The 26,140-nt window shown below is 35.1% G+C and overlaps 1 protein-coding gene across 1 annotated transcript; it reads right to left on the reverse strand.

Moving 5' to 3' along the window:
* Window positions 1-26,140, reverse strand: zgc:162184 (uncharacterized protein LOC559822 homolog). Its single transcript, XM_056476694.1, has 14 exons — window positions 26,035-26,140; window positions 21,058-21,270; window positions 20,536-20,785; window positions 16,868-16,940; window positions 16,653-16,771; window positions 16,432-16,565; window positions 15,276-15,450; window positions 15,070-15,144; window positions 10,195-10,280; window positions 7,815-7,889; window positions 7,571-7,731; window positions 5,712-5,878; window positions 5,598-5,609; window positions 1-2,476 (listed from the first exon to the last, which is right to left on the reverse strand). The coding sequence occupies exons 3-14, from the start codon at window positions 20,767-20,769 to the stop codon at window positions 2,243-2,245; spliced, it is 1,545 nt and encodes a 514-aa protein (XP_056332669.1). The 5' UTR covers window positions 20,770-20,785; window positions 21,058-21,270; window positions 26,035-26,140; the 3' UTR covers window positions 1-2,242.

Below are 26,140 nucleotides of genomic sequence, written 5' to 3' on the forward strand. Positions count from 1 at the left end.
TTGTGACACTTCAATAAGCATTTATTTATTTTGTTAACAATGTAAACAGTCTTCTAAAAATTCAGACTGGCCATGCACTGAAATATATGATAAAACATTGAATAAACAACAAATGTGATTAATAACATTCATTTCACCAATCACAGAGGCATATATTACACGAACAAAGTATAGTTAAAAAAATGATGTAGAATAAAAAAGTATAATCATTTTGGTTACTCCTCTTTTTTGTTTACATAGATTCAAAAGACTGCTAACACAAGATAAGTTATTTTGAAAAATGTTTTAGAAACCTGTAACTATTGGCCTCCAAAGTATTTGTTTTTTCTATTAGGAATTCAATGGGTTTCTAACACTAGTAACACTTTACAACAAGGTTGAAGGTTAGTTAATGTATTTACTAACATGAAAAAACAGGGAATGATACATTAATAATACAGTATGTATTCATAGTTGTTAATGTTAATTAATGGAAATAAAGTGCTTAATCGTTAGTTCATGTTAACTCACAGTGCATAAACTAATGTTAACAAGCACAAATTTGGATTTTAGTAACGCATCAAATTAATAATTTCTGTATAAGTATTGTTCATTATTAGTTTATGTTTGTAAATACATTAACTAATGAAACTTTATTGATAAGTGCTGCCTTAACATTCTTTAAACTATCTTCTTTTGTGTTCAACTGAAAAAAAAAGAAACCCATAAAATTTAAGAATCACCTGAGGGTGAGCAAACCGTACATTTACCTTTTTTAATGAACTTTAGCTCTAGATTGGTCCAGGGTAGCTGGTTGATAGTTAAAGGTCCCGTGAAATTACAATAACATTTTTAGACGTTTTAGTTAAGGATATCTATAATCTCAAGTGCTCCAAAACGGTGACAAAATTCCTGTTTAGAAGATACAAAACTGACATAAACATCACTTTCAGCTAAATGGATCAACTATTTATTCACCTCATACTTCATTTTCTCATCAAATCTTGACCAATCAAATGCTTTCTCATTTGCTTTTGATTTGATGCTCATGAGCTCAACCACTGTCAGTCTCTTTTTAAAGAGGAGGAGCTACTCTATGTCCTGCCCTAATATTAAAAGGTGCAGTAGGTAATTGTCTTCAGAAACATTTTTTTGTTGTGATGGTTGAAAGTCTCTTTACATTCCAGTAGTATTGATTAAAGTAAATAATCTAAATGTATTTATATGTATTTTTATATTCTGGATGAGGCATAAAACAAAAAAAATGTTCATCCAATTAAATAATTGATTTAGTATCAGAATTACTTTTGCACGCTGGAAGGCAATGGCGATATGCAGTTCAAAACAACGATCAGAAGGGTGACACCGCGGCTAAAGTATTTCTTTTAGACAGGTATGTTTTAAAACTATTATAGCCACGCAAAGCTTATGTACATTGTGTTCTTGTTTATGAAGGGGTTTATATGCACAGAAGTGTTATTCAGCCACTAAAATGTCCGGCAAAAGATTGGCTATTTTCAAGTTCATGGAGTACCATTTACAGCATCGATAATATAGTCGGTTAAATAGACATAAGCATTCGATAAGTTGTCCAAGTGAAAATGGAGCTGAAAACAAGCGATGTACGAAGACCAGCAATCACAGTTGAGAATGAAAAGTCACTGAATATGAAAAGTCTTGGTAACGTAAACGTAAGCGTCATGTAAAAAGATGACAGGATATTTCTGTTTTTAGCCCTACTTTTTTCTGATCTCATTTTTATTTAGTTTAATAACAAGGCAATAGTGCTCTTCCTCTTAACCAGCTTTACTGAAGTGAAGTTTGATTTATATTCACACATTCATCCATTTTTGAACAGTGACAGCCTGTGAAAGTTTTGGGGAAATATAATTCCTCCACCCACTGGCCTGTCAACTCCCCAATGTTTTCTAACTGGTGAATGGCATGATCTAGTGTTATATCTAATCAGTGCACTTTCATGACTTAAGGAGGCATGGCTTTGGACGGCAGGGGAGGGTTGTAAAATTTCTAAGCTATTATGCTAATGCTAGCATTCTGGCAGAACACCTACTGCACCTTTAAGTTTAACTTTAAGATTACGTCATACATTCAAAAAAATCTGCACTTTTCAAAGCACTTCACGGAACCTTTAAATAAAAAAAAAATAATAATAACAATAAAAGGAAATGTCCACAGTATAGACAAACAATATGGTCAGTTTTTTCATTAGACTTTCCACTGTTTCACCATTGATATAATCATCTCACACATACGTCATCTCCGGTTTCCTGCTTTTCCTGTGGGATTCACTCTTTGAGAAGATGGACAGCATGAATTTTGCGCTCTCATTTGGTTTGAAAGTGGTCGGCACGATGAGATACTCTCCTGGCTCCAGCTTGAAGAATTTCATCACATGTCTCGAATTGACGAAGGCCTCACTTTCTGCCACGGTACGTCTATGAGAGAAGAAGCTTGCTGGAAACCTTTCATCTTTCATCTGTAAGAGAATGAAATATATATTCAAGAAACCAGTGTGGTTTTATATCAAGTGACCTTAACTACTATGTACTCACATCAAATTAAAAATACAATGTACTTAATAATGTATTGCAGAACACATTTGGTGGTACTAAAGTGGGATACAGGTAGGGTTAAGGACAGGTTTATGGTTTAAGGGTGGGTTAAAGTGTAAGGAATGGTCAACAAAGAGAATTACCCAAAAAGAGAATTAATCTTGGTTGGAGATTTTAATATTAATTGGACTGAAAAGTTACATAAGAAAAATCTTCAAGAAATAGTAAACAGTTTTGATCTAGTGCAGTTAATTCAGGGGCCTACTAGAATTACTTCATCATCTGAAACCCAAATTAACTTGATCTTAAGCAATAAACCAGAAGGAGTAACAAAGTCAATAAACATATTAACAGGGATATCAGATCATAATCTTATATTAGTGGTAAGAAAATTAACAAAGCATAGGTTTTATATCAACAAGATAAAAGAAATGTGTTAAATGTTATACTGAAAAAGCTTAAAAATGAATTTGAAGAGGAAATTAAAAAATTTGATTTAAATAAGATATTATCAACAGATAATCGCAACCTGGGTTGGATAATCTAGAGGATGCATCTGAGTGTTTAATGGAAGAAATTAATAAAACCAAAAGTAAATTTAGTAGAAATATCACCTTCTCTAAAAAAAAAGCAAAATTTGCCTTGGTTAAATGAACAATTGTGGAAATTAATGAGACAGAGGGATCATGCCCTAAAGAAATCAATTAAATCAAGGTTAGCCCATGATAAAAGAACATTTCAGCAACTGCGTGATAAAGTTGTAAAGGAACTAAGACAAGCAAAAGCAATATTATTATTGATCTTATAAATAATGCAAAAGGGAATAGTAGGGAAGTATGGGAGAATATTAATAAAGTGCAAAAAAATATATTAACAATAAAGCTATTCAGTTACAATCTCAGGGACTTTTAATTCAAGATAAGCATCAAGTTGCTTGGGTATTTAATAATTTTTTTATAGATTCAGCACAAGGTGAATAGATTTTTTATAGACACAAGGATTTAGTGTGAGAAGAAAAAAGACATTATAGTGCCAAATTATGATTTTAGTGTTTTTAATATTTCTGAAGTATCTGAATCTTGTATACTAAAAATTTTAAGTCAACTCAGGCGTTCTAGAGCTAAAGATGCCTTTGAATGTGACTCAGCATTTTTTTAAGAGTATGCAAATGTTTTTAGTACACCTTTAACTCACCTTGTTAATTTATCAATAAGACAATCTTATGTTCCAAGTGCCTGGACATCAACAGTTATAACACCCATATTTAAGACTGGTGATCCTGCTAATCTTGTTAATTATAGGCCTATCAGTATTTTACCAATTGCCTCTAAAGTAATTGAAAAGGTTGTTTGTAATCAGCTGGTAGAGCATTTAAATTTAGATAAATTTCCATTACATTCTATGCAGTTTGGATTTAGAGCACGTCATTCTACGAAGACCGCAAACTGTTACTTTATTAAACAAATTAAATCCAGTCTAGATAGGGGTGGAGTTGTTGGTGCGGTCTTTCTTGATTTTAAAAAGGCCTTTGATAATTTAGATAAAAGTACATTGTGATTAACATTATCAAGGTTAAATTTTTCTGTTAATGCATTATCATGGATGGAGTCATATTTAAAATTGAGAAAGCAATGTTCAAGAATTAATGGCGCATGCTCACCATTCATCAATTGTAATTTTGGAGTTCCACAAGGAATAATTCTTGGACCAATTTTTAGTTAAGTTCATATATTAATGATTTGCATACAGTGTGTCCAGAAATTCAGGTTCAAGTGTATGCAGACGACACAGTAGTATATACTCATGCAAAAACCAAAGATCAAGCTGCTAACAAACTTACTGCTGCACTCAAGAAAGTTTCAGACAGGTTATATTGTTCATGTCTTACCCTCAAATGTAAGTAAAACTGTGGGAATGTTTTTTTTTCAATTAAGAAAAATGAGAAGCATTGCTCAGATATTTTAGTTAATGGAGAAGTAATAGATATAGTTGATCATTTTAAATCTTTAGGCATAATTATTGACTCTAACTTAAATCTAAAAAAACATTAAGAAGGTTTCCAAAAGTGCATTAGGCATCAGTTTCCTTTGGCTGCTGCTAAACTTTTTATCAATACAATGATTTTCCCTCACTTATCTTATTGAGCTACAAGCTGGTCCTACATGAACATTACAACATTAAAACCATTGTATGTTATATATAAACAAACTTGAATTAATTTAACAAAATTAAGCTAAAAAGCCAAGGAGCTATCATCATTGTAACTGTATTGCACAACATAAATTACTAACATTCGACAGTTTCTTATTTTATGCTGACATGTGTTTAATGTATAAATTATTTCATGATCTTGCGCCACCACCCCTTAAACAATGTGTGATTGTCGGCAAGGACAATATAAGACAGACTAGGTCATCGGTTAGAGGTGATTGTTCAGTTAAAATTAGGAGAACTGCTTTCGGACAATCAGTTTTTTCAGTTAAAGCAGTAGAAAGATGGAATAAAAAACCAGTGCATATAAGTACCACTTTTCATTTTAAAATTGCTCTTAAAATTTGGCTTAAACAAAATCAGATATGCAGCCACTGATTTGTTTTCATTTTATTGACAAGGATTTATTGTATGTATTGTACTGTAAGTGTATATTGCTTTATTTTATTTACTGTTAAATTTGTTATATTTCCTGCCCAGGGACTACAGATGTAAATTAGCTTTATAGCTAACTCTGGCACAACATGTTTTGTTGTACATTGTCCCTGTATAAATAAATAAATAAATAAATAAATAAATAAATAAATAAATAATAAATAAATAAATAAATAAATGTGCAATTATAAAGGACATTACAGAAATTACAGATGCGATTACATCCAGGTATTTAATCAAGCATAAGTACAATGTTAAAACATGTATTTACACAATAAGTACATTGTAACGGATTATTAATTTCAGTGTAAGTACATATTATATAAGGTCACTTAATATAAAGTTGAATATAAAAAAATATGGATTAACTCTTTTATATTTGAATGATATTTTACTTACCTCTGGTGGTATCTGTTAAGAGAAAACGTATATTAATAAAATACATCATTAATAAGTGGGAACCAAAATTATGGTATTCTGTGGACCTAATAGGGTATTTTTGGTCATACTGACCGCAAAAACACAGAAGCCGATGGAGCAGTTTTTAACACGACTTCTGTGTCTGTCTTCATGGATCTGCAAGAGGGACACCAGTATATTTTCGGGGCACTGGGAACTAGAACATTCCTCGTCAAGCTTCTCAATGGTCACTCGAAACTGAGGGTTTGTCCAGAAAGACTCTGAAAGACATTTGTTTAATTAGACTTTTGTTGCATATGTTCAATACACACACATATTTTACACTACCTGACAAAAGTCTTGTCGCCTATCCAAGTTTTAGGTACAAAAAATAATAACTTTGACCTCTAGTTGATCATAAGGTATTAGAAGTGGCTTATTTGAAAAGGCGAAGGCCTCTAGAATACGCTTATTTAACCAATATAAAATATGATCATGCATTGATTTTTAATTATTTAATTAGGAAAGTAAGGTCTGACTTTGCTTAGACAAAAGTCTTGTCACTTAACAGAAATAATGTCCAGTATAGAATATAAAGTCTTGGTTTAGTGGAAAAAGAATTAATATTGTGTTTGACTCCCATGAGCTTGGAGGACTGCATCCATGCATCTCTGCAATAACTCAAATCACTTATTAATAAAGTCATCTGGAATGGCAAAAAATGTGTTCTTGCAGGACTCCCAGAGTTCATCAAGATTCTTTGGATTCATCTTCAATGCCTCCTCCATCTTACTCAAGACATGCTCAATAATATCCATATCTGGTGACTGGGCTGGCCAATTCTGGAGCACCTTGACCTTCTTTTAGGAACTTTGATGTGGAGGCTGAAGTATGAGTTTGTAATGTATGGTTTGTAATGCAATGGGCAGCACAAATGTCTTGATACTTCAGGCTGTTGATGTTGTCATGCACTTTGCAGATCTCTCGCACACCCCCATACTGAATGTAACCCCAAACCATGATTTTTCCTTCTCCAAACTTGACTGATATCTGTGAGAATTTTGGGTCCATATGCAGGTCCCAATAGGTCTTTAGCAGTATTTGCGAGGATTGAAATGCTGTTGCAGAAAAATCTACCTTCTGCCTCTTTTCTAAATGATCAACTAGAAGTCAAGTTATTATTTGTTGCTCTTACAACTGGGATTGACCACAAGACTTTTGTCAGGCAGTGTAAATGGGTCAAAAATGAGATTTCTATTTATGGTCAGAATTAAAAAAAAAAAATGCATTCTGTACATAGAAAGCATATTAAATGCATGTAAAGTGTCTATTTTAAACAATATTATTGGAAAAGAACAGAAACATATTATTGTGCATTCAAAAAATCTTTTGAAAAAGAATAAAAATGTATTTCAAATATGTATGTGAACATTAAACAGCATAATTGTTTTGAGCTGTATTAAAATATAATATAATAAATGATTATATTGTGTTGATTGAAACATCTTGCTAACAAAGTTTTAAAAAATAACTAGTGGTTTTAAAGATAGTGGCAATGTGACTTAAAACAGCAGTTATTTAGTATTTATTTAGTATTTGTTATTTATTTATTTAGTATATTTTTGGCGCTGTACTGTGAAATCCTGTGAAAATAGAGTCTTTTAACAAGTCATCAAATGATTCTACTTATATATAACTGATACAATTTTTTATATATAAACTTGTACACTGAATTACAATTTTGTGGACATTTCCTGTAAATCGGAGTAGAAATATAAGCATTATTTTATGCACAGAAAGATATCAAGTTTTATTATGGTTTTGATGTTTTAAGATCCCTTTTAATCTTTGACCCATATACAGTATACACATGCTTGTTAAGCATATAATTTAAACTCCCTGGTTCATTAATTTTATGCTTCACATGCACACCTGCATCTATTATTTCTATTAATAATGCATTCACTGGATACCTTTGTAATTGAGACAGCCGCCAGCTGTTTTTCCAGCTTCCCAGCTGCCATTGTAGCGTACAGTTGTCCAGCTACATTTAGAGGAATTGTCCAGAAAATCAGGACTGAAGCAGCAAATATCAACCTCTTCGAAGTTTTTGGAGAAATCCTCCATTGACATCCTACAGTGAAATATGTGTTACTGACAAAGTCTGACTTGTTTACGCAGAAAAGATTTCATCAAAAACTAAAAGTCAATGCCCACCAGAATTCACCATCATTGGCCAAAGACCAACACTTTGTTCGCTCACTCTCGCTCACTTTGTTCCACAATGTTGACCTGAAAATTACACATACACATTAATATAACATTGGGGTTATGATAAAGCTTAGTACATAACAGCAGCAATTAAAGAGAAAAATAAGTATGGAAAGAAAAGCCCTAGATAACCTGCATGCTGACTGAGGGGATACCCTTATATTGAGACTATGCAGTCTTTTTAATTCTACAAAAATTAAAGCAACACTATGCAATTTTCGCAGTAAGCACAATTGCCTGTTACCAACAAAGCAGATTTCACTAATCTGCTAATATGTCCATTTCGCTGACAAGAATGGACAGGCAGAATTCATATAGTTAAAAAGTTAAGCTACTGTCCCACTGTTAGGCTGAATTGTTTGCTTAACTGCCAATCTGGGCCAGTCAGCTCAGAAATAGTTGAATTTCACCACGATGCTGATAAAGGAACTCTTTGGAATGTAGTACAAATGCGCCAGTGGTTGCCTCGATCTTCCATTTATTTGACTATGGAGAAACTGGCAGCCAGGCAACAAAGTGGTGATGTCACTGTGCCTACCAGTACAGCACTGTTCAGTGCAGTTGTCTAACCATGCCTAGAATGCCAGGTTAAAAACTGCTAGCAACCGTGCTTCACCATTTTAGGCTTACAAGGAAAAATAATTGGAAAGCACCTGACTGTTCTTAGAATGGTTCAGCATGATAGTGGAAAAGCAGCTTTATTCTACCACTCATCTATTTTTTTACATTGTTTTAAGGTCGAAAAAATTTACGAATAAAACAAACTAATTGAATTTCAGCTCAAAATACCCCATTGATAGTCTTTGATACGGCCCCTTTTAAGCTTTGATCCAAAATGGTGCTTTTGATGCCATTTTAGTGACTGTCACTTTAAATTCAAATGAAATTGTGCTCCTAGTCCTATTTTGAAAAAGTTAAAAAATGGCTATGCATTAGCATTGCGGCAGATTCAAAACGGCTGTTTCTCACTCAGGGCTGTCTATGCTAATGAAAGAGAGATCGTCACTAATGGGCAGGGCTTTACCTCTCTATTAACATGTACAATAAAACACCTTATAAAACACCTTTAAAAAGTGTTTAAACACCTTATAAAAGTGATTTTGTCATAATAAGTCCCCTTTAAAATGCTTTGTAATAATATTGTCATCCTATTTTCAGAGCCAGCTTGTTTACGAATAACTCTGAATTTCATTCCCTCTGATCTCAGCATCAGGAAGCAGTTGGATGAAATTTGTTTTTAGTGAAGTTTCAGATCTTGGTCCTTTGTTTACTTCATTCACAAACAAGGCACACTTGACTTGATTTTGAGGATGAGATGATGATGTGCAAAATATGTGCCACACAAGTGTGATTAACATTTTTTATGCAGATAATTTAACATGTACTTATGGGTTTTAAACCTAAATCACAGCAACCTCTATGTATGAAGGTGTACTGTATGGTGTCAAACACGTGGATAAACTGATCTACAATCATAAAACCAGTGGTCATTCACATCTGAGTCTACAGTCTGCCACACCTGTTCAAACAGTGTTCAGGCAGTCAAAACAGGACAGAGAATAGCTTATTACACATTACTTACTAAAATATGACAGGTTTAAATATAAAAACATAAAGTAAAATAAAAATTGTGATGAAATCGTTAGCCCAAACTGAATTAAAAATCAGTTCATGATGCCTGTAATATTGATTAGCCATCAAAACTCTTTTGCTTCAACTGATTGATGTTTGTGTTTATTTCAGTCACAAAAGATGAAGTCATTTCAGAACTGTCTTTTGTTGAAGGGACAGTCTATACTGCAAAAGTCTGACTAAAGGCAACCTTTAAACAAAAGACAACAAAATGTCATTCATTCAGTAAAAGAGGCGATTCAGGAGATATGAATGAAATTGACGGTTGGTGATGTAAGCCATGCAAATAAAAACATCTACAATGATGTATACTGTGAACACTCCTTAAAACAGCTGTAATGGCATATGTTAGGTGACTACACTATTTTATTTGAATAAATATAATGGTTTACTAAAACTGTTTTGCTTAAATTCACTAAAAGTATATGCTCTATATTCACTATATACATGAAATTACCTGGATTTAGTAAAAACTAGTAAAGGGTAAGGTTTTCATTTGTTGTGACTGAAAATCTGAGTTACTCCACCAAATATTTATTTCGTATCTTATCTGCAGTGACTACAAATATAATATAATATAATATAATATAATATAATATAATATAATATAATATAATATAATATAATATAATATAATATAATATAATATAATATAATATAATATAATATAATATAATATACATGTAACTCTTACTTGTCACACCAGGCACCAGTCCACTCGCGTTTTCCCCATGGGTTCAACACTCTCACCAGCCTTACTGGTGTTCCTTGCCATGTTACCTGTCAAATACATCATGACACAACACATTTAATTCAAAAAGCTTTTAAAAAATCCCTTGGGTGTACCACAACAGTGTACATACATGTGCCATATGATAACCACAAATTAACCATGATTCTGCTGCAATAACCATAGTTTAACAATGGTATTTGTTGTAAAAATGTGGTTGTACAACTGATAGTTAAACTGCCAAAAACATTGGATATGCTTGGTTTTTGACTAGTGTCATGATGAAATACCGACGTGATTGAAGCACCTGTTTAAAATGTTTTGAGTTAACATACAATCATTTAATTTACAACATCACAGTGCAAAATGTACAAATGACATAATAAAGGGTGGAGCAGCTCACATGAGCAAAGGAAGGCAATGAGTCTATAAATACTATTGTGTACACAATTACAACAACAATTACCATTAGAACAAAGCAAGCATGTTTTAGAAAACGCCCATCTTTTCATATTTCAAGTCTGTTGATATGAATAATAATTTCTCAAATAATTAGCCAATATTGGTGTAACTAACTCAACTACTTGCTGGTTGAAAATAGATGGTTACAGATGAAGAAAGGTCCCAGAAAAGAGCCGTCAGAGCACTACTTCTTGAAAACACAACAATAGCTTGAAAATAAATAAATAAATAAATAAATAAATAAAATTGTGACAGGTCTTAATGTAGAACTTTCAGAAATTGCAATTCGGCTAGATTATATTTTGACATATCTTAAAGGGATTGAAGAATTTTTTGATATTTTTTAGAAATGGGACTATAATTGTCAAATGAACCCTGAGATTATTTGAAACAGAGCACACTGCTGCACTTTATATTTTAATTTCTGTCTGAAATAAATCTTCCCATCTAATCAGTCCCTTCATAGTTCTTACATGAACACTAAATAAATTGGTCAGGTTGATGTGTGTATTTGTTACAAGTTTAAAATCAGATTTAATCTTCTGAAATGTTCACACTCCACAACTTTACTGTAGGTTTCAGCTGTCCCTACTTTCCATTCTTTGTTTAAAAAAGGAGGCTACATATTTAGCAACTTTAGGAGGCAATGAACTTATAAACTTGGCTGTCTCATGAAAAATATTAACAAAGAAGATGTCTATGGATGAAGGTCCAAAGCATCATTGTCCTGCACCATTTGAAATGAATCAAGAGTCACTTTTGTCACAATTATATTCATCCACCATAGCTCATTCGTTATGTTATTCATCGTTATACTTACAGTATGTTAATGTAAGTTTTCAACTTGCTGTCGATCAGATTACAAGAAACAATCCTTTACAAAAAATGTTATTACATTTGGTCATTTCATACTGATTAACATGGTTACTTGACTTTTTTTATTGGCATAGTACATGCAGCTACTTTCCTGGGTAAGGTTGCACAAGCTGATTCTAAGTTCTTTCTTAATCTGGAAAGTAAAGTCCACACTAGGGGCTTAGTAACTATTAGTTAGTTTGTAACAAAATTTTTTCTCAATTCAGTTGCACCATATGATCTTAAAGGGCACCTAGTTTACCCCCTTTTTAAGATTTAATATTAATATTAAGGTTCTTCTGAGTGTTCCAGTTTAGGTTTAGTTCAAAACACAATTCAGATTTTTTTTTATTATAATGTGTTAAAAAGTGTCATTTTGGGGGGCGTGTCCACAGTTCGCTGTTTTAGGGGGTGTGTTGCTTCACATGAAAATTAGTTTCAACTTCCCGCCCAACTTATCAAGCGGGCGGAGCCAAGAACTTCCCCGCTTTGTGTATGGCGAAAGATAGGCAGACAGAGAAAAGCAACATGAGTGAGAGGACCAGCATTCAGACGTAAATGTACGACTCAGACACAGACCAAGCAGAGACTACTGTTGAGGAATTAATATTCCTAATGTGCCAGAATGTGTCAGAGTGGTAGTTACAAAGTCATTTGTGTCTTTGTATAGTTTTATAGTCGCTATATAATGCATACGTCATCCATATAGGGATGTAATGATTAACTGGTTTTACTATTTATCATGCTTTAATTAGTCACGGTTAATCTTAAAGTCTTCTCAACACCGTGTTTCTATAACTAAGGCTATAACCAAGGCAAGTTTGTCATTTCCAATCGAGGGATGCGCATGTGAGGCAACGCGCTCACACTTTCCAGCCGCACCTAGTTGAGATGACAGGGAGCTTCTGTGACCGCGGGAAATGCAAACAGTGGAAGTTTAAGGAAGGTGCAATGAAAAGTTTGGAAACCCACCTAAAGTTACAAACAATGGCGCCGATGAGAGCAATCATGTGGTGAATGTTGATCCGCCAGCCGAGATCAATCGAATGTTTTCAGAGAGAGTGCTTAAAGACTCGGTGGATCAGCTGTTTTTAATGGCCCGAATCTCAATACGTTGCATTCACTGCTTCTTCATTGCAAATGGCCGCTAAATGTAAAATCTCTGTTGCTTATTTGCAGGATGACAATGAAGGCTCTTGTGTTGAGCCCAATAAGTCTTACATATAAAAATAGAGCAAGGGTGTTCCTTTGGTGACATCGCTTTGACTCACAGGCTGAAAATGGCGGACGTGAAACAACAAACTGAAGATGTGGTAATGCACACCTGTCAATCAATATTGGTGGGCTGGCGGGGGTACCGCACTCCTATGTCAAGTTGCGGTCGGTCTCAAAACTGCTCCATTTGGTCCACCGTTTTTATGTTGTTAAATTGAAAAAAAAGGACTGGGTGTGTTTATTTCACCCCAATATGATGGTCTATACACTATACCGACACATATGTCTGTCCAAACAGCTTGAAAAGTAGATTTTTCACCATAGGTGCCCTTTAAGGCAAACCGTAGTTAGTAGGTCGTAAGCTCTACGTAAAGTCAAGCATAGTCACATTGAACAACGTAATTTCCAATAAAAAGAAGTTAAATTGTTAAACTGTTTTAAAATCCTGCAACTAATGCATCTATATATAACTGTTCTATGAAAATGAAATTATAAATGACATTGTTATAGCACATTAAATTACAATCAGTGACTAATAACAGACGACGCACACATCTGCATCGCGAGCCGTGAATACAGGCAAAATTGAATGCACACAAAGTTATCAAACCTTTAAACGGTTTAAACTTTAATTAAATTTTTTTTTACAATTTTTTTTATATCCTACTCATGAAAGAGAAAACAGCAGGATGAAAAACTCAGTTATAAAGAAATTCTCGTTTTAACTGATGGATACAATAATAACAAAACACCCCTTGAAAGATAATTAAACTTTTCTTTCATAAACAAAAAAACTGCAAATATTTGGGAGGAACTTAAGGCTGAGTTGAGGAAGACCATTCTTCATTATGATTGCGAGCTCCTAAATGTAAACTAATCTCACCGTCATCTCTTTTCTATTGTTATACATGGGATGAGGCTGTCGTAAAATACTTAGTTCGAACGTAGCGATCAGTGGATCAGTGGTGCAACACAAACATATTTAGCAATGTGTAAGTTGTAATGTAGTGTCCCTTTAGGTCACAACTAGGCTATGTTTTAACTTATGCACTGCTAGTGCAACTGGCCCTGCAGTGCACTTAAAAAAAATGTATAAACTTTCTGCTGCCAATAGATGTACAGTCATGCAGCAGTGAGATATGAAGCATGAAAATACATTAATATCTAGACAGGTTTAGACATGGAAAGTTAAGGGTTTTAGAAGTACTATATTACTATATTGAGACAGGGTTTCGGCAAACACTGAAGCCGATTATTTACAGTAAACTTAGAGAAAGCAAACTCATAGGTTTGACAAACAGCGGGTGCTGATAAGATTGTACAATGAAGTATATTGTACGGTGACCCTGATAATTTTTGAAAATTGAGGTTTATAAGACCATTGCTTTCCATTGATGTATTGTTTGTTAGGATTGGACAATATTTGGCAGAGAAAAAACTATTTAAAAATCTTGAATTGGAGCATTCAAACAAACAAATAAATAAAATAGTCAAAATATCTGATTTCTATTTCAGAAATTCATATTTTTAATTAAAAAATGAAGTCTCCATAGAAGAGGATTTTTATTACATTTTCAAAAGATTTTCAGCACAAAATAAATATGTATAATTTTGTTTGTCAATTTAATTTTGATTATTCCATAATTTTTCCTGGGAGTAATATTTCTAAAGAAGCTGTTGACGTGAAATTGAACCAGATTTTGGTAAAAACAAAATTTATTTTGTATTTTCTATTGGATTTGAGTCAGGTGATTGGCTGGGCCATTTTACAGCTTGATTTTCTCTCTCTGAAAGCATTTTAGTGTTTCCTTGGCTGTGTTTTGTATCATTGTCTTGCTGAAATGTCCCCCCTGGTTTCATCTTAATCATCTTGATAATGTAGATGTTGGACTGAAACAGCTAATATTAATTTACATTGACTGAGGGCAAAGGGTTGTTGAATAACTACTGAGAGATTTCAGCTGCTGTCTGGGGTTTCACTGCCTTTATACACCTCCCTTTTCTTCATGTGTTCAATACTTTTTTTTCCTGTGTCATTTCATTTTATTAGGCATAACTTCATTTGTGAACTAATTAGATTGATTTGCTTTGCATATATGGATTTCTTTGGTTGCTATAAACATCCAGTGAAAATTTCAACGTGTAGCAATGTGTTCAATACTTATTTTCCCCACTGTACTTGTGTGAGAATGAATGACTTGATGCTAAACCATGCAAAACCTTTGTGAAATTTGTAGGCAGCTGCCCTAACTAGTTTAAGTAACTTGATTTTTCTGTGAACTGACATTTGATTCAGTGCATACATACCTTGAAAATCCCTGTCACTGAATATGCGTGTCCTTGAACAATGCCATTAGATAATTCTGTATTTGCAGATGTTTTCTGATATTGAAGAGAAAAAAAAGACTATAGGTTACAAGACTATAAAGAAGTCTTTATTACAAAATCTGAGATTTAGTGAAAGTGCTGCAGATGAAAATATCTGTCAAAGAAAGTCTGAGGTCACTGCTTACCCCTGGATAAGTGCCACAAGCCATCAGGGCCTTGCATTTGGCAGCTCGGTCCATCAAGCTCCACAAATCTAGGGGAGGTTTTTCGAGTTCAAAACGCACATGGATGCCACCGGTGAAGTCCAGCAGAGCCTCGGATACAACACCAGCGTCCATGTCAGAATAGGAGCCGCACACCCTGGAGAAGAAATTTTGTAAGTCAACCATACTGTATATGTACATCGTCAGACCAACAAGGTTTCAATGTTTCATTCTATGAGATTCCTCAAATTGTTGTAGATTATGACAATTGTTGAGGACAATGACTGTTTTCTTAGTTGTGTGTAAGGCTTAAACCCACATCTTCAATACTGGGCTGACTGGTGTTGCATAAATTATGAAGAAACAGAACTGTGAAGGAAGTTATTGTTTTTTTTTAATCCAGTGTGTCTTATTTATTTCTTAACCGATCACATTACATGAATTGAGTAATTGGATGCCATCATTTTACTTCAAAAGTGTGAGGGTTAAAACAAACAAACAAAAATGTCCCAGCTTAAAATCTCAAAATTATCTCAGAGTTTCCCATTAGTAGTTTATTTTTCATCATTATCTATGGTGGTTACAGCCATGAATCATTTACTGTACACTCCAAAAAATAGCTTTGCTGCTTGTTCAAACTACTTGCTAAAAACGACCTGAAATGCAATTCTGGAAAATATTTTGGGGCAAACGTAATTATTTCATGTCCAATCTACTTAAATTAGTTACATTAAATTAATTTGGGACAACATGAATGAACCCTGCATTTTTACAGTGTACAAAGCATGAGTATTTACAAAGCACACAATACTGGCCATAATATCTTGTAATTATGGTTAAATATTTTAGATTTTCTTTTTCTTTTTCTTCATTAGCTTCAAAAACACAGATTTCCTTACAACACATAAAAAACACTTAAAAATAAACCCTCTACATATACCTTTGAAACGGTACCACAAAACATTTGTTTGATTTTAATACCTTGACTTTTCCAAACTACGGTAAACCTTAAAACCGGTCATCATCCCATGCCTACATACTTTGTCTTTAAACTATATAGTTTAAATGTTAAAAAAACAAGCATGTGTTTGATACAATTATTCTGCTTATGTAGTATCACAACACAGGTGGGACTTACTTGGCATAAGCTTTCTCCAGTAAGGCAGGCCAAAACTCATTTGATGTTTTGGAATGAACAAAAATTAAGTCACCCTTAATAGTCGGCAGTTTGTCATCAATGACGACATCGATCCATTTCCCAAACCGCCAGAACTACAAATGAGGGAGAACATGAATGGGTTTATAGATTGGTAATAGGATCTTGAGTTATTATGATTTAAAAAGATAAACAAAACTCACTCTGAAGTGAAATATTCCTGCATAATCTTTACCAAATGACTGGCCTTCTGGCATAACTTGGTACAAGACATCTTTTTGAAAGGTTAAAGCCCCAACTGAAGCAAGAAACCAGCAGTTTCCTAAGGTGAAAAATCACAAATATTAGCAAAAGTTTGACACTGAATAGATTTAATTCAAAAGCTAACACCTATAAAAAAATATGCAAATAAACGTACCTAAAAAAGATCCTTGGGAATAGTCGAATCTGGAAACTCCCTTTACAATGAACTGAGGGTCTGCCACTATTTTCTAAAGAGAGAAAACTAATAAATTATACAATGAAATTTGGGGAATTTGGAAATGCAGAAGACGTCTTAAGTTAAGTTGAGACAACTCAACTTATTTGAGGAACGCGATTCTGTTAGTTTAGTTGAGTATTGGGAAAATTGAAAACTCAGTTTTATTGAGTTGATCTAATCTTGTCTTCACTGTATTAGCTTAATTTTTTAAGTAAATCATTTAAGAAAACAGACTGAACTCAATCTATCAGTTACATATTGATGCTTACTTTAATAAACAACTTTTCGGTAACACTTTAATATAATGGTTCATTAGTTAATGTCTTTACTAACATGACCAAACAATTAGTAACTCATTCATTACATCATTGTTAATGTTAAGTTAAATAACGTTAGTTCATGTTAACTCATTGCATTAACTAATGTTAAAGAGCCCATATTATGGGTTTTTGAAAATGACCTTCCATGTAGTGTGTAACACAGCTCTAAGTGAAGTTAAATATCCAGCTATGGCTTAAATCTGTAAGTGTACAGTGTTTAAAACTGTTGATTCATCTATAAAAGAGTCGACTCAGTGCTTTAAACGAGTCGTCTTGATAACGAGTCATTAGGCGTTTCGTGATGACGCGACTACGAAACAAGTAGAGAGAAACGGGAGATTTGAAACCTGCAGCCCCGCCCACTAACAGAAAAAAAAGCCACACATACACACAGACACCGGTCGAATGAAGTCACGCTATGCAGATGGATATTATTGACAGGCTACCCAAAGATGAAACCTCAGCAATATAGCCCAGCCTTGAGCAGTTCGAGTGCTTCTGGAAACTACATGCTTACAAAGAAGACTTCATCCGTTTGTTAAAGGAAGGATCAGTAAAGACTGTCTGAACATGGATCAGTGCATCATGAATCAGTTTCTTCCCCCAATCCACAAGTGCAAGTACGTGCGATTAAAATTGTTGCCTCGTTTACTCTAGCTTGCAAATTATGTATTTAGTTGTGTTTTGTTACTTGTAACCGCGTGTACTGTATCAGGTAAACTCTTTATATTCTCATAATCGCGTGTAAAGCCACGTTGAAAACGCTTTGTTTACAGATCGTCAGATGTTCCTACACGCATGCAACGGTCAAGTTTTAAAATAGTTCATAATAGCTCAGGTTCGAGGTGAGGTGTCTAAATTGCACCCAGCAAGCTGAACTGGAGCTCTAGGCGTGTGTCGTGTCCTCTGGGGAGGAGGGTAATGTGTGTGTGTTGTCTCCTCTGAGGAGGGTAATGTGTGTGTGCAGGACCGGAGCAAGCTGAACTGCCGCTCTAGGCAAAGGATGATCACGCCACCCGCAACCTGATAGTGAAAACGAAAGGGACCCGTTAGTAAAGTTAGGACCGGGGGGGGATATTCGTGGATATAACTGAGGACGCGGGTGGTGAGGGAGGTGTCGCGGATGCCGCCCTCTCTATTCTGCCGCCCTAGGTCACCTCTATGGACGCGCCGGCCGTGTGTGTGTGTGTGTGTGAAAAGAGCAGGTAGACTGTGACGGGCTAGGAGATCTCGCCAGTTCTTGGACTTTTTGCTCAATAAAATAGTTAGGCGTCTGTATTTTCTAGTCCCATCGCCTGTATTTACATTCACCCACTGGCAGCCAAAATCCACTATGAAGCGTGTGTGCACTGTGACTACTTTTATATTGTTGATTAGCAGCTGGCCATTTCACTGTGTCTCGCGCTGAAGCCTGTCAGTGTCGACCAATCACAGCAGACTGTCATCGGTCCAATCAGCGCATTGGATTAGCTTCGCGCTGAGGAGGGATTTAGGAACAAATGAATCGCTGAACGATTCATATGGGAGTCGCTGGGATAATTAGGTAAAAATAAATGCAGATTATAAGACCATCAAAGTGTTGTTTGACCTTGCATGCATATTAGACTTGTTGGAGACCCTTACAACCAAAATATGACCCTATTTCATGTATAATAGGGGCTCTTTAACATACACAACTTTGTATTTTAAAGGGGTGGTCCTCTACGATACATATTTTAAACTTTAGTTGATGTGTAACGTAGCTGAGGAACATGAACAACATCTCTAAATGTAATACGCTCAAAGTTCAATGCAAAGGGAGACATTGGCTTTTACAGAGTTAGCTTATGAAAGCCTACAGCGAACAAAGTTTGGGAACTACAAAAAAAATACATCCAGTTTAGTGAGATCACAAGTGCTTCGGGTTACACGCATACACCCAGCGCAGCAAAGGGGTGTGGCCAGAGGTGCTGTAATGTTATAGCAGAGAAAGCTAAAAAGCTGCCCAAATGCTGCTTTTCCACAGAGCTTGTTCTGTTTCTGTTTTTGGGCCTCTAAATGACATGACACAAAGAGAGAAGTGCTTACAATTTAATTTTAATTATGTTCCAGAGAATTAAAAAATCTATATATAGCTCTAGCATTTGACAAAGCACAGCTTCCAGAATCTCCCAGTTCAGTGCTGGATTCGGCTTAAAGTTCCCACAGAAGGAGCAACTTCAATTACATGCACAGTTTCTAGCGTTAATGGTATGTTGTAGCAAGGACATAAACAAGGATGTAAACAACAGGAAATGCTGTTTGGCACTGTTAACAATTTAGCTACAAATTCCTATTTATTCGTCAAACACCCACAATCTTTACCAGGACAGCAGTGTCTCTCTTTGAGGCTGCTTTACCTGCGTTCCACATCTCAAATAATGAACTCGCAAAAGATATGTGAGCATTTCATATTACTTACACATGCTTATAACCTGAATTATGTGAAAGACACTCAGATTTTATTTAGAGAGCAGGTGTGAGGTTCAGCTGTGTCTTCAGTGTCATTGTTTTTCTGATTTAGGCTCAAACTGATATGGCTAACAGCTACTCTGACTGACAGTATTTACACAGCAGAGGTGTGACGCTTTTCCTGGTGACGTAGAGACAATCTGCGAATCACAGCACATCATGTTAGCTGACCAATCAGAGCCTCGTGAGGGCAGGCTTTTTAGAGGAACTAGGAAATATGACAGTCGTTTTCATGTTAGCTGAGTAGCAGCATATAATCAAAGTAAGATATATGAAAAAATAACATGATTTTCTACAAAAGAAGTATGAGCACGCATTGCTTTGCATCTTATAAACACAACTAAGGCTTAAAAATACACTCTGGACCACCCCTTTAATAACGCATTAGTATGCGTTGAACTATGATTAATAAATGCTTTACAAGATTATTCACACTTAGTTAATGCTAGTAAATACATTAAGTAACATTAATAGACCATTATTCTAAAGTTACTAGATTTTCTTCTCATGAACAGCGTTATTAGTGTTATTTCAATAATACTAATCAAATTTAAAAGTCTTTAGTAACCAGTTTAATTACAATCCTGCCGTCTACATTAACTGATCTATACACATACAACAGTAAGCTCACATCACGTAATTTTAAGATCTATTTTTGAATGCACTTTTTGAATATTTGATTTAGGTGACAGATAAGCCTGTCCTGACAAGACCTGTGAGAGATTTTGCAACCCTCTGATGGCAGTTATTTTCAATAAGACTCTTTCAGACAATAAGTCAACGCAGGTAACTTACTGATGGCCTCAGCCACTGGATTTGGTCCATATCCAGTCCAAGTTTGTTATTTGGGTCAATAGAGCTGCTGTCTGGAGGAAACCTGTCATCAACAAATCTCATCCTGTTGGTGATGCAGCTCTTCAGCAACTCCTGGTAGTCTTGACCCAAGAAATTCAGAGGCATGTCAAGAGTGCCTGCTTTTTCTTTTATGGTCATTTCAGACCTGGGTTTGTTCACCTGAGGGGGAGGCATTTTTCCAGCACTAAAACTGTTTAATAGGGAGAAAAAATACAATGAAATACAGATATTGATGTCACATCGGTCTGTTACTAGACAGACTGAGCACTCACTGTTTTACTTTTGTTTTTGTGTCTGTTTATTTTTAAAGACCTAAAAGATAAGGGACTCTAAACGTGTCAAACCTGTCCAGGAGTGTAATCTTGAAGGACAGATCTTAACAGTTATCACTATAAGATAGTATAACAGCTGTAAAATATAATCAGTTGGTAAATTTAAATCTGATTTAAATGTTAAACCTACCTTCAAGGAGAGCAACTCGCCTAAATGAACAGATTGTCTTTCTGGCTTTGACTTTTCTCTTTGTTCTGCCCAAGGCTCTGGAATTCCTGTTTGGGCTGAATGAGGTTTTCAGGAAGTGTGTAGTGTTATGTTCGAAAGCCTTTGTTTTGCATAACACGTCACTGCACAGGTATCCACTACGCAAACTGGGGGTGTCTTCCAAATTCCTCCCACCTGTTTAATTACATAACCATGAGTTTCTCCAAAAGTAACCTTTTCTCTATAAAATGAACATGCAACGAGGGCAGTCTCAAGTGTACTTTTTTCCTTTCTTTTTTATATATTTGTATTCCTCAAATGTACTTTTTACCTTAGAATGAATAATTACATAATTTAATAATCAATAATTAGACCAATCTTTAAAATGGCTCCAATGCAAAAGCTTTATGATCACTTCTCAGTCCTAAGTTCCTATGTTCTCAATTCTAATGTTCACACCAGAGACGTTGTATGAGCCCACGATACACTAAATCTATCCCATGTATTACTTTAAATCAATATCTGTGTAATTTTGTTTTATTGCATTTTTGGACAGCAGCCCAGTGACCTCCAAGTGGAAGAGACTTACGCCATGGGGAGGTTGGAATAGGGCTAGAAAGTATACAAACTGCTGCTACTTAGCTTGCGCATATAAATAGCATCATTTTTGAGATGCTGTACAACAACAATTTGTGTTTCATTGCTAAAGGGGGTAGTTTTAGGGTTGGGGTAGGTATAGATGTCAATGAAACACAATAGGTCACTGTAAGAGGAAGGGTTGGGGTTTGAGGTACACTCTCAGAAATAAACGTACAAAAGCTGTCACTGGGGTGGTACCTTTTCGAAAGGTACATATTTGTACTTAAAGGGTATATATTGGTACCTCAAAGGTATATATTATTTCCTTAGAATTTCAAGAGGTACACTTTTGTACTTTTTAGGTACTAATATGTACCCTTGAGGTATAAATATGGACCCTTCAAAAAGGTACCACCCCAGTGACAGCTCTTGTACCTTTATTTCTGAGAGTGTAGGTATAGACGTCAGTAAAACACAATATATAAACAATAGGTCACTGTAAGGGAAAGGTTTAGGGTTGGGATAGGTGTAGAAATTAATAAAACACAATAGGTTGCATTTAATGTCATATACAAAACATTAAATAAATCAATCAAATGCTCCAGGAGGTTTGTACAGCTCACTTGGATATAAAATCCCACCCGATTCTGAGCTAGCTCCGACCTCCACACTTACATTTGTAAATCAGACAGGTGATCTAAAGAGGAATCCTCAGAAAAAGCATTTTTAAAGATGTTTTTGTGAAGACAACACAGCAATCAACTTAAGAATGTGGCATGGTACAATATGAAAAGAGTTTAAAAAAATATTCAAAATATGCCTTATTGAAGCAATTTTTAAAAAGCACACGTTCAAACTTGAATTTTTAGGTTCTACTTACAAAATCAACGAAATATTGGCCAATCGTTTTAAAGCCAGGATTTGTAAGACAATGAATTCTGAATGCTTGTATGCTCAAAATTCTGATTAGATCAGGACATTGTTTTTAAATTTTTTGCCTCACATATTGGCTGTTGCCTTACATTACGTGAAGCAGCAGGGACAACCATTTCAGTTAAAAAATCTTCTTTAGATTAAAATTAAATTGAAATTGGCTCTTCTTGCTTTTATATTTATATAGTGGTGCTTGTTTTAAATGATGATAGCAATGTCCATCTTCCAATGATCCAATCAATTGTACCAACAATATATTGAATGACTGAATATTAACACAGTTGAGGACAAAATTATTAGCCCTCCTGTGCAATATATATTTATTTATTTTTAAATATTTCTCAAGTGATATTTAACAAAGCAAGGAAATTTAGTTTTGTTTGTTTTATTTTGGCTGGAATAAAAGTAGTTTTTACATTTTTTAAAACCATTTTAATGTCAATATTATTTGCCCCCTTAAGTAACATTTGTTTTTGATTGGCTACAAAACAAAACAACTTTTAGGTTGGGGAAAAATGGCAAATAATTCAGGAGGGCTAATAATTCTGACTTCAACTGTATGTGTCTAGAGTAAATGAACCCTTAATGAGGGCTGTTTACTTTCTGAGTATCATGATCAGACGAATACTGTTAGGAAAGGCGGTGAACGCAAAGCAAGATCAGAAAGAGCGAGCAGTAAAGAAATGTGGTTAAAGACTAGCAGATGTTGGAAAAATCCTGCGGGAAGGATAAACCATGTGCTTTCTGGAGAAAAACAAGTGACGCGATCACAACAGCAAACTTGAGCCTGATATTTCTTGCTGAAAAGCCCCTTTTGTGAATATTTTCATCAAAAATACCCGTTATGAATTTCCCCATCAGACACACCATTAAGCTCTCGCTGAGCTGCGCATGGAATACAGAAACAGATTTTATGTGCTCTACCAACTCTATGAGAAACCGGATAAGTAGGAGGTGAGACTGGCCTTTAAAATGAAGCTTGTCATCCCTGAGGATACACAGAAACCTTTAAGATTTTTCAACAGCAGACCACCAAGAACCATGTTTGACTGATCATGCCCAACTGGTGGACCAACAATGGCGGTTGAGGAGAACTCCTGATATATGATGAGCTCAGACAAGCTTTAATCTGCATATAGTGGGACTGCACTTTCAAAAAAGTTGGCAGAAGGGGTCAGTAGAGATGAGGTACTGTATGGACTATAATGATGAAGGAACTAAGACAGAGGGAGAGTTCACCCAAAAATAAAAATCCCATGATTGTGTATTCATACTTGACTCACTTCAAACATTTATGGACACCTTTAACCATTGACTTACGTAGTATTTGTTTTTCTACTATGGAAGTCAATGGTTACAGGTTTTTAACTTTCTTTAAAATATCTCCCATTGTATTCTACAGAGGAAAAAACTCATAAAGGTTTGGAACCACTTGAAGGTGAGTAAATATTGAGTACATTTTAATTTTAAGGTGAACTATCCCTTTAAGTGGACTTGTATTCAAAATTACAGGACTTATTTTCCTACTATGAAAGTCAATGGGTGCCAGTATTCTTCAAAATACCATCTTTTCTGTTCAACAGAAGTATGAAACTCATTTTAAAAACACATTAGGGTGAGTTAATGATCAGGTAGTTTTCCTTTGTCTCAACTATCCCTATAAATCCTCAAATGGTAAAATATCACCATGTAATTACATTTTTAATTTTCCATTTTAAAAATCTCAAGTGATCCTGAGTGAAAAGTATAGTTGTTTGATATAGTTTTCTTGGTTATGTGGTGAGCCTGATTATAGTTTTCCACATCAGCTCAGTCTATTCTGTACACTACCTGACAAAAGTCTTATCCTTGATCCCAGTTGTAAAAGCAACAAATAACTTGACTTCTAGTTGATCATCTGTTGAACTGCATCCCAATCATCACATATACTGCAGAAGACCTATTGGATCCCGCATGGACCCAAGATTCTCACAGAAATCAGTCAAGTTTGGTGAAGGAAAAATCATGCTTTGGAGTTACATTCAGTATGGGGGCGTGCAAGAGATCTGCAGAGTGGATGGCAATATCAACAGCTTGAGGCATCAAGACATTTTGGCTGCCCATTACATTACAAACCATAGGAGAGGGCAAACTCTTCAGCAGGATAGTGCTCCTTTTCATACTTCAGCCTCCACATCAAAGTTCCTGAAAGCAAAGAAGGTCAAGGTGCTCCAGGATTGGCCAGCCCAGTCACCAGACATGAAAATTTTTAAGCATGTCTGGGCTAAGTTGAAGGAGGAGGCATTGAAGATGAATCCAAAAAATCTTGATTATCTCTGGGAGCTCTGCAAGAACGATTTCTTTGCCATTCCAGATGACTTTATTATTAAGTTATTTGAGTCATTGCAGAGATGTATGGATGCAGTCCTCCAAGCTCATGGGAGTCAAACACAATATTAATCCTTTTCCCACTGCACCATGACTTTATATTCTATACTGTACATTATTTCTGTTAAGTGACAAGACTTTTGTCTAAGCAAAGTCAGACCTTGCATCCTAATTGAACAATTAAAAATCAAGGCATGATCATGTTTAATTTTGGTAAAAATACGTGCAATCTAGAGGCCTTCACCTTTTATACAAGCCACTTCTGATACCAAACGATCAACTGGAAGTCAAGTTATAATTTGTTGTTCCTAAAACTTTGATAGACGACAACACTTTTGTCAGATAGATTCTGGGTTGTCTGAACCTGACAATATATGCCATACCCTTTTCTGATGTACAACCAGAGTCTCTTTATCGTGATAACAAGATGAAAGATGTAGTCTATATACCAGGGCAATTCTAGTATTTTCATATTAAGGGAGCTCGGGCTCAATGAAGTTGTGACTTCAAAAATATATTGATTGATTACTAGGATTGAATTATATACTAACAGTACTGCAGTAGTCGGCTCTATTATATTTACGTTTACTTTTGAGCACAGTCTGCCTCAAATGCAACACCACCTGATTTACCTCTCAATTTCAAATATGCAAACACAGACATAAACCTACACACACACACTGTTTCCTACACACTGTTTCCATTAAAAACAAACTCTGCATTTCTACGCTCAAGTACAAAACTAACACACAGAAAGGAATCTAATAAACAACCAGCCTAAACTGTATGAGGATGTGGTGTAAACTCGAAGTGAAACCAAAATGTTTCCGGAACAAATTATGACATGATGATAACTGTATTTATGATATAGAACAGCACAAATGCGGGTGATTAAATATCGACAAACCATTTTTTTTCTCTGTCTCTGACGCTCGCGCTACAGAGCAGAGATGGAGAAGATCGAGCCCAACGCCATCCGCAGTTTTACGCAATTGTGCGTTGACGAATTTGTGTACAGATTTACTGGGATAAACAAAACTTTTCAGGTGGTCTGAACAGAAAGTTAGGGTTTGTACATACCATAAACAGCGCAAAGTCGTGGCGTCTCTCCTGCTGCAAGAAAAACGGTGGGTCCCCTTCGCGCTTTAAGAGCGTAGTTTATTGACAACGATCTAATCCAATGGCA

The sequence above is a fragment of the Danio aesculapii genome, chromosome 17 (genome assembly GCF_903798145.1).
Source record: "Danio aesculapii chromosome 17, fDanAes4.1, whole genome shotgun sequence".
Lineage (NCBI taxonomy): Eukaryota > Metazoa > Chordata > Actinopteri > Cypriniformes > Danionidae > Danio > Danio aesculapii.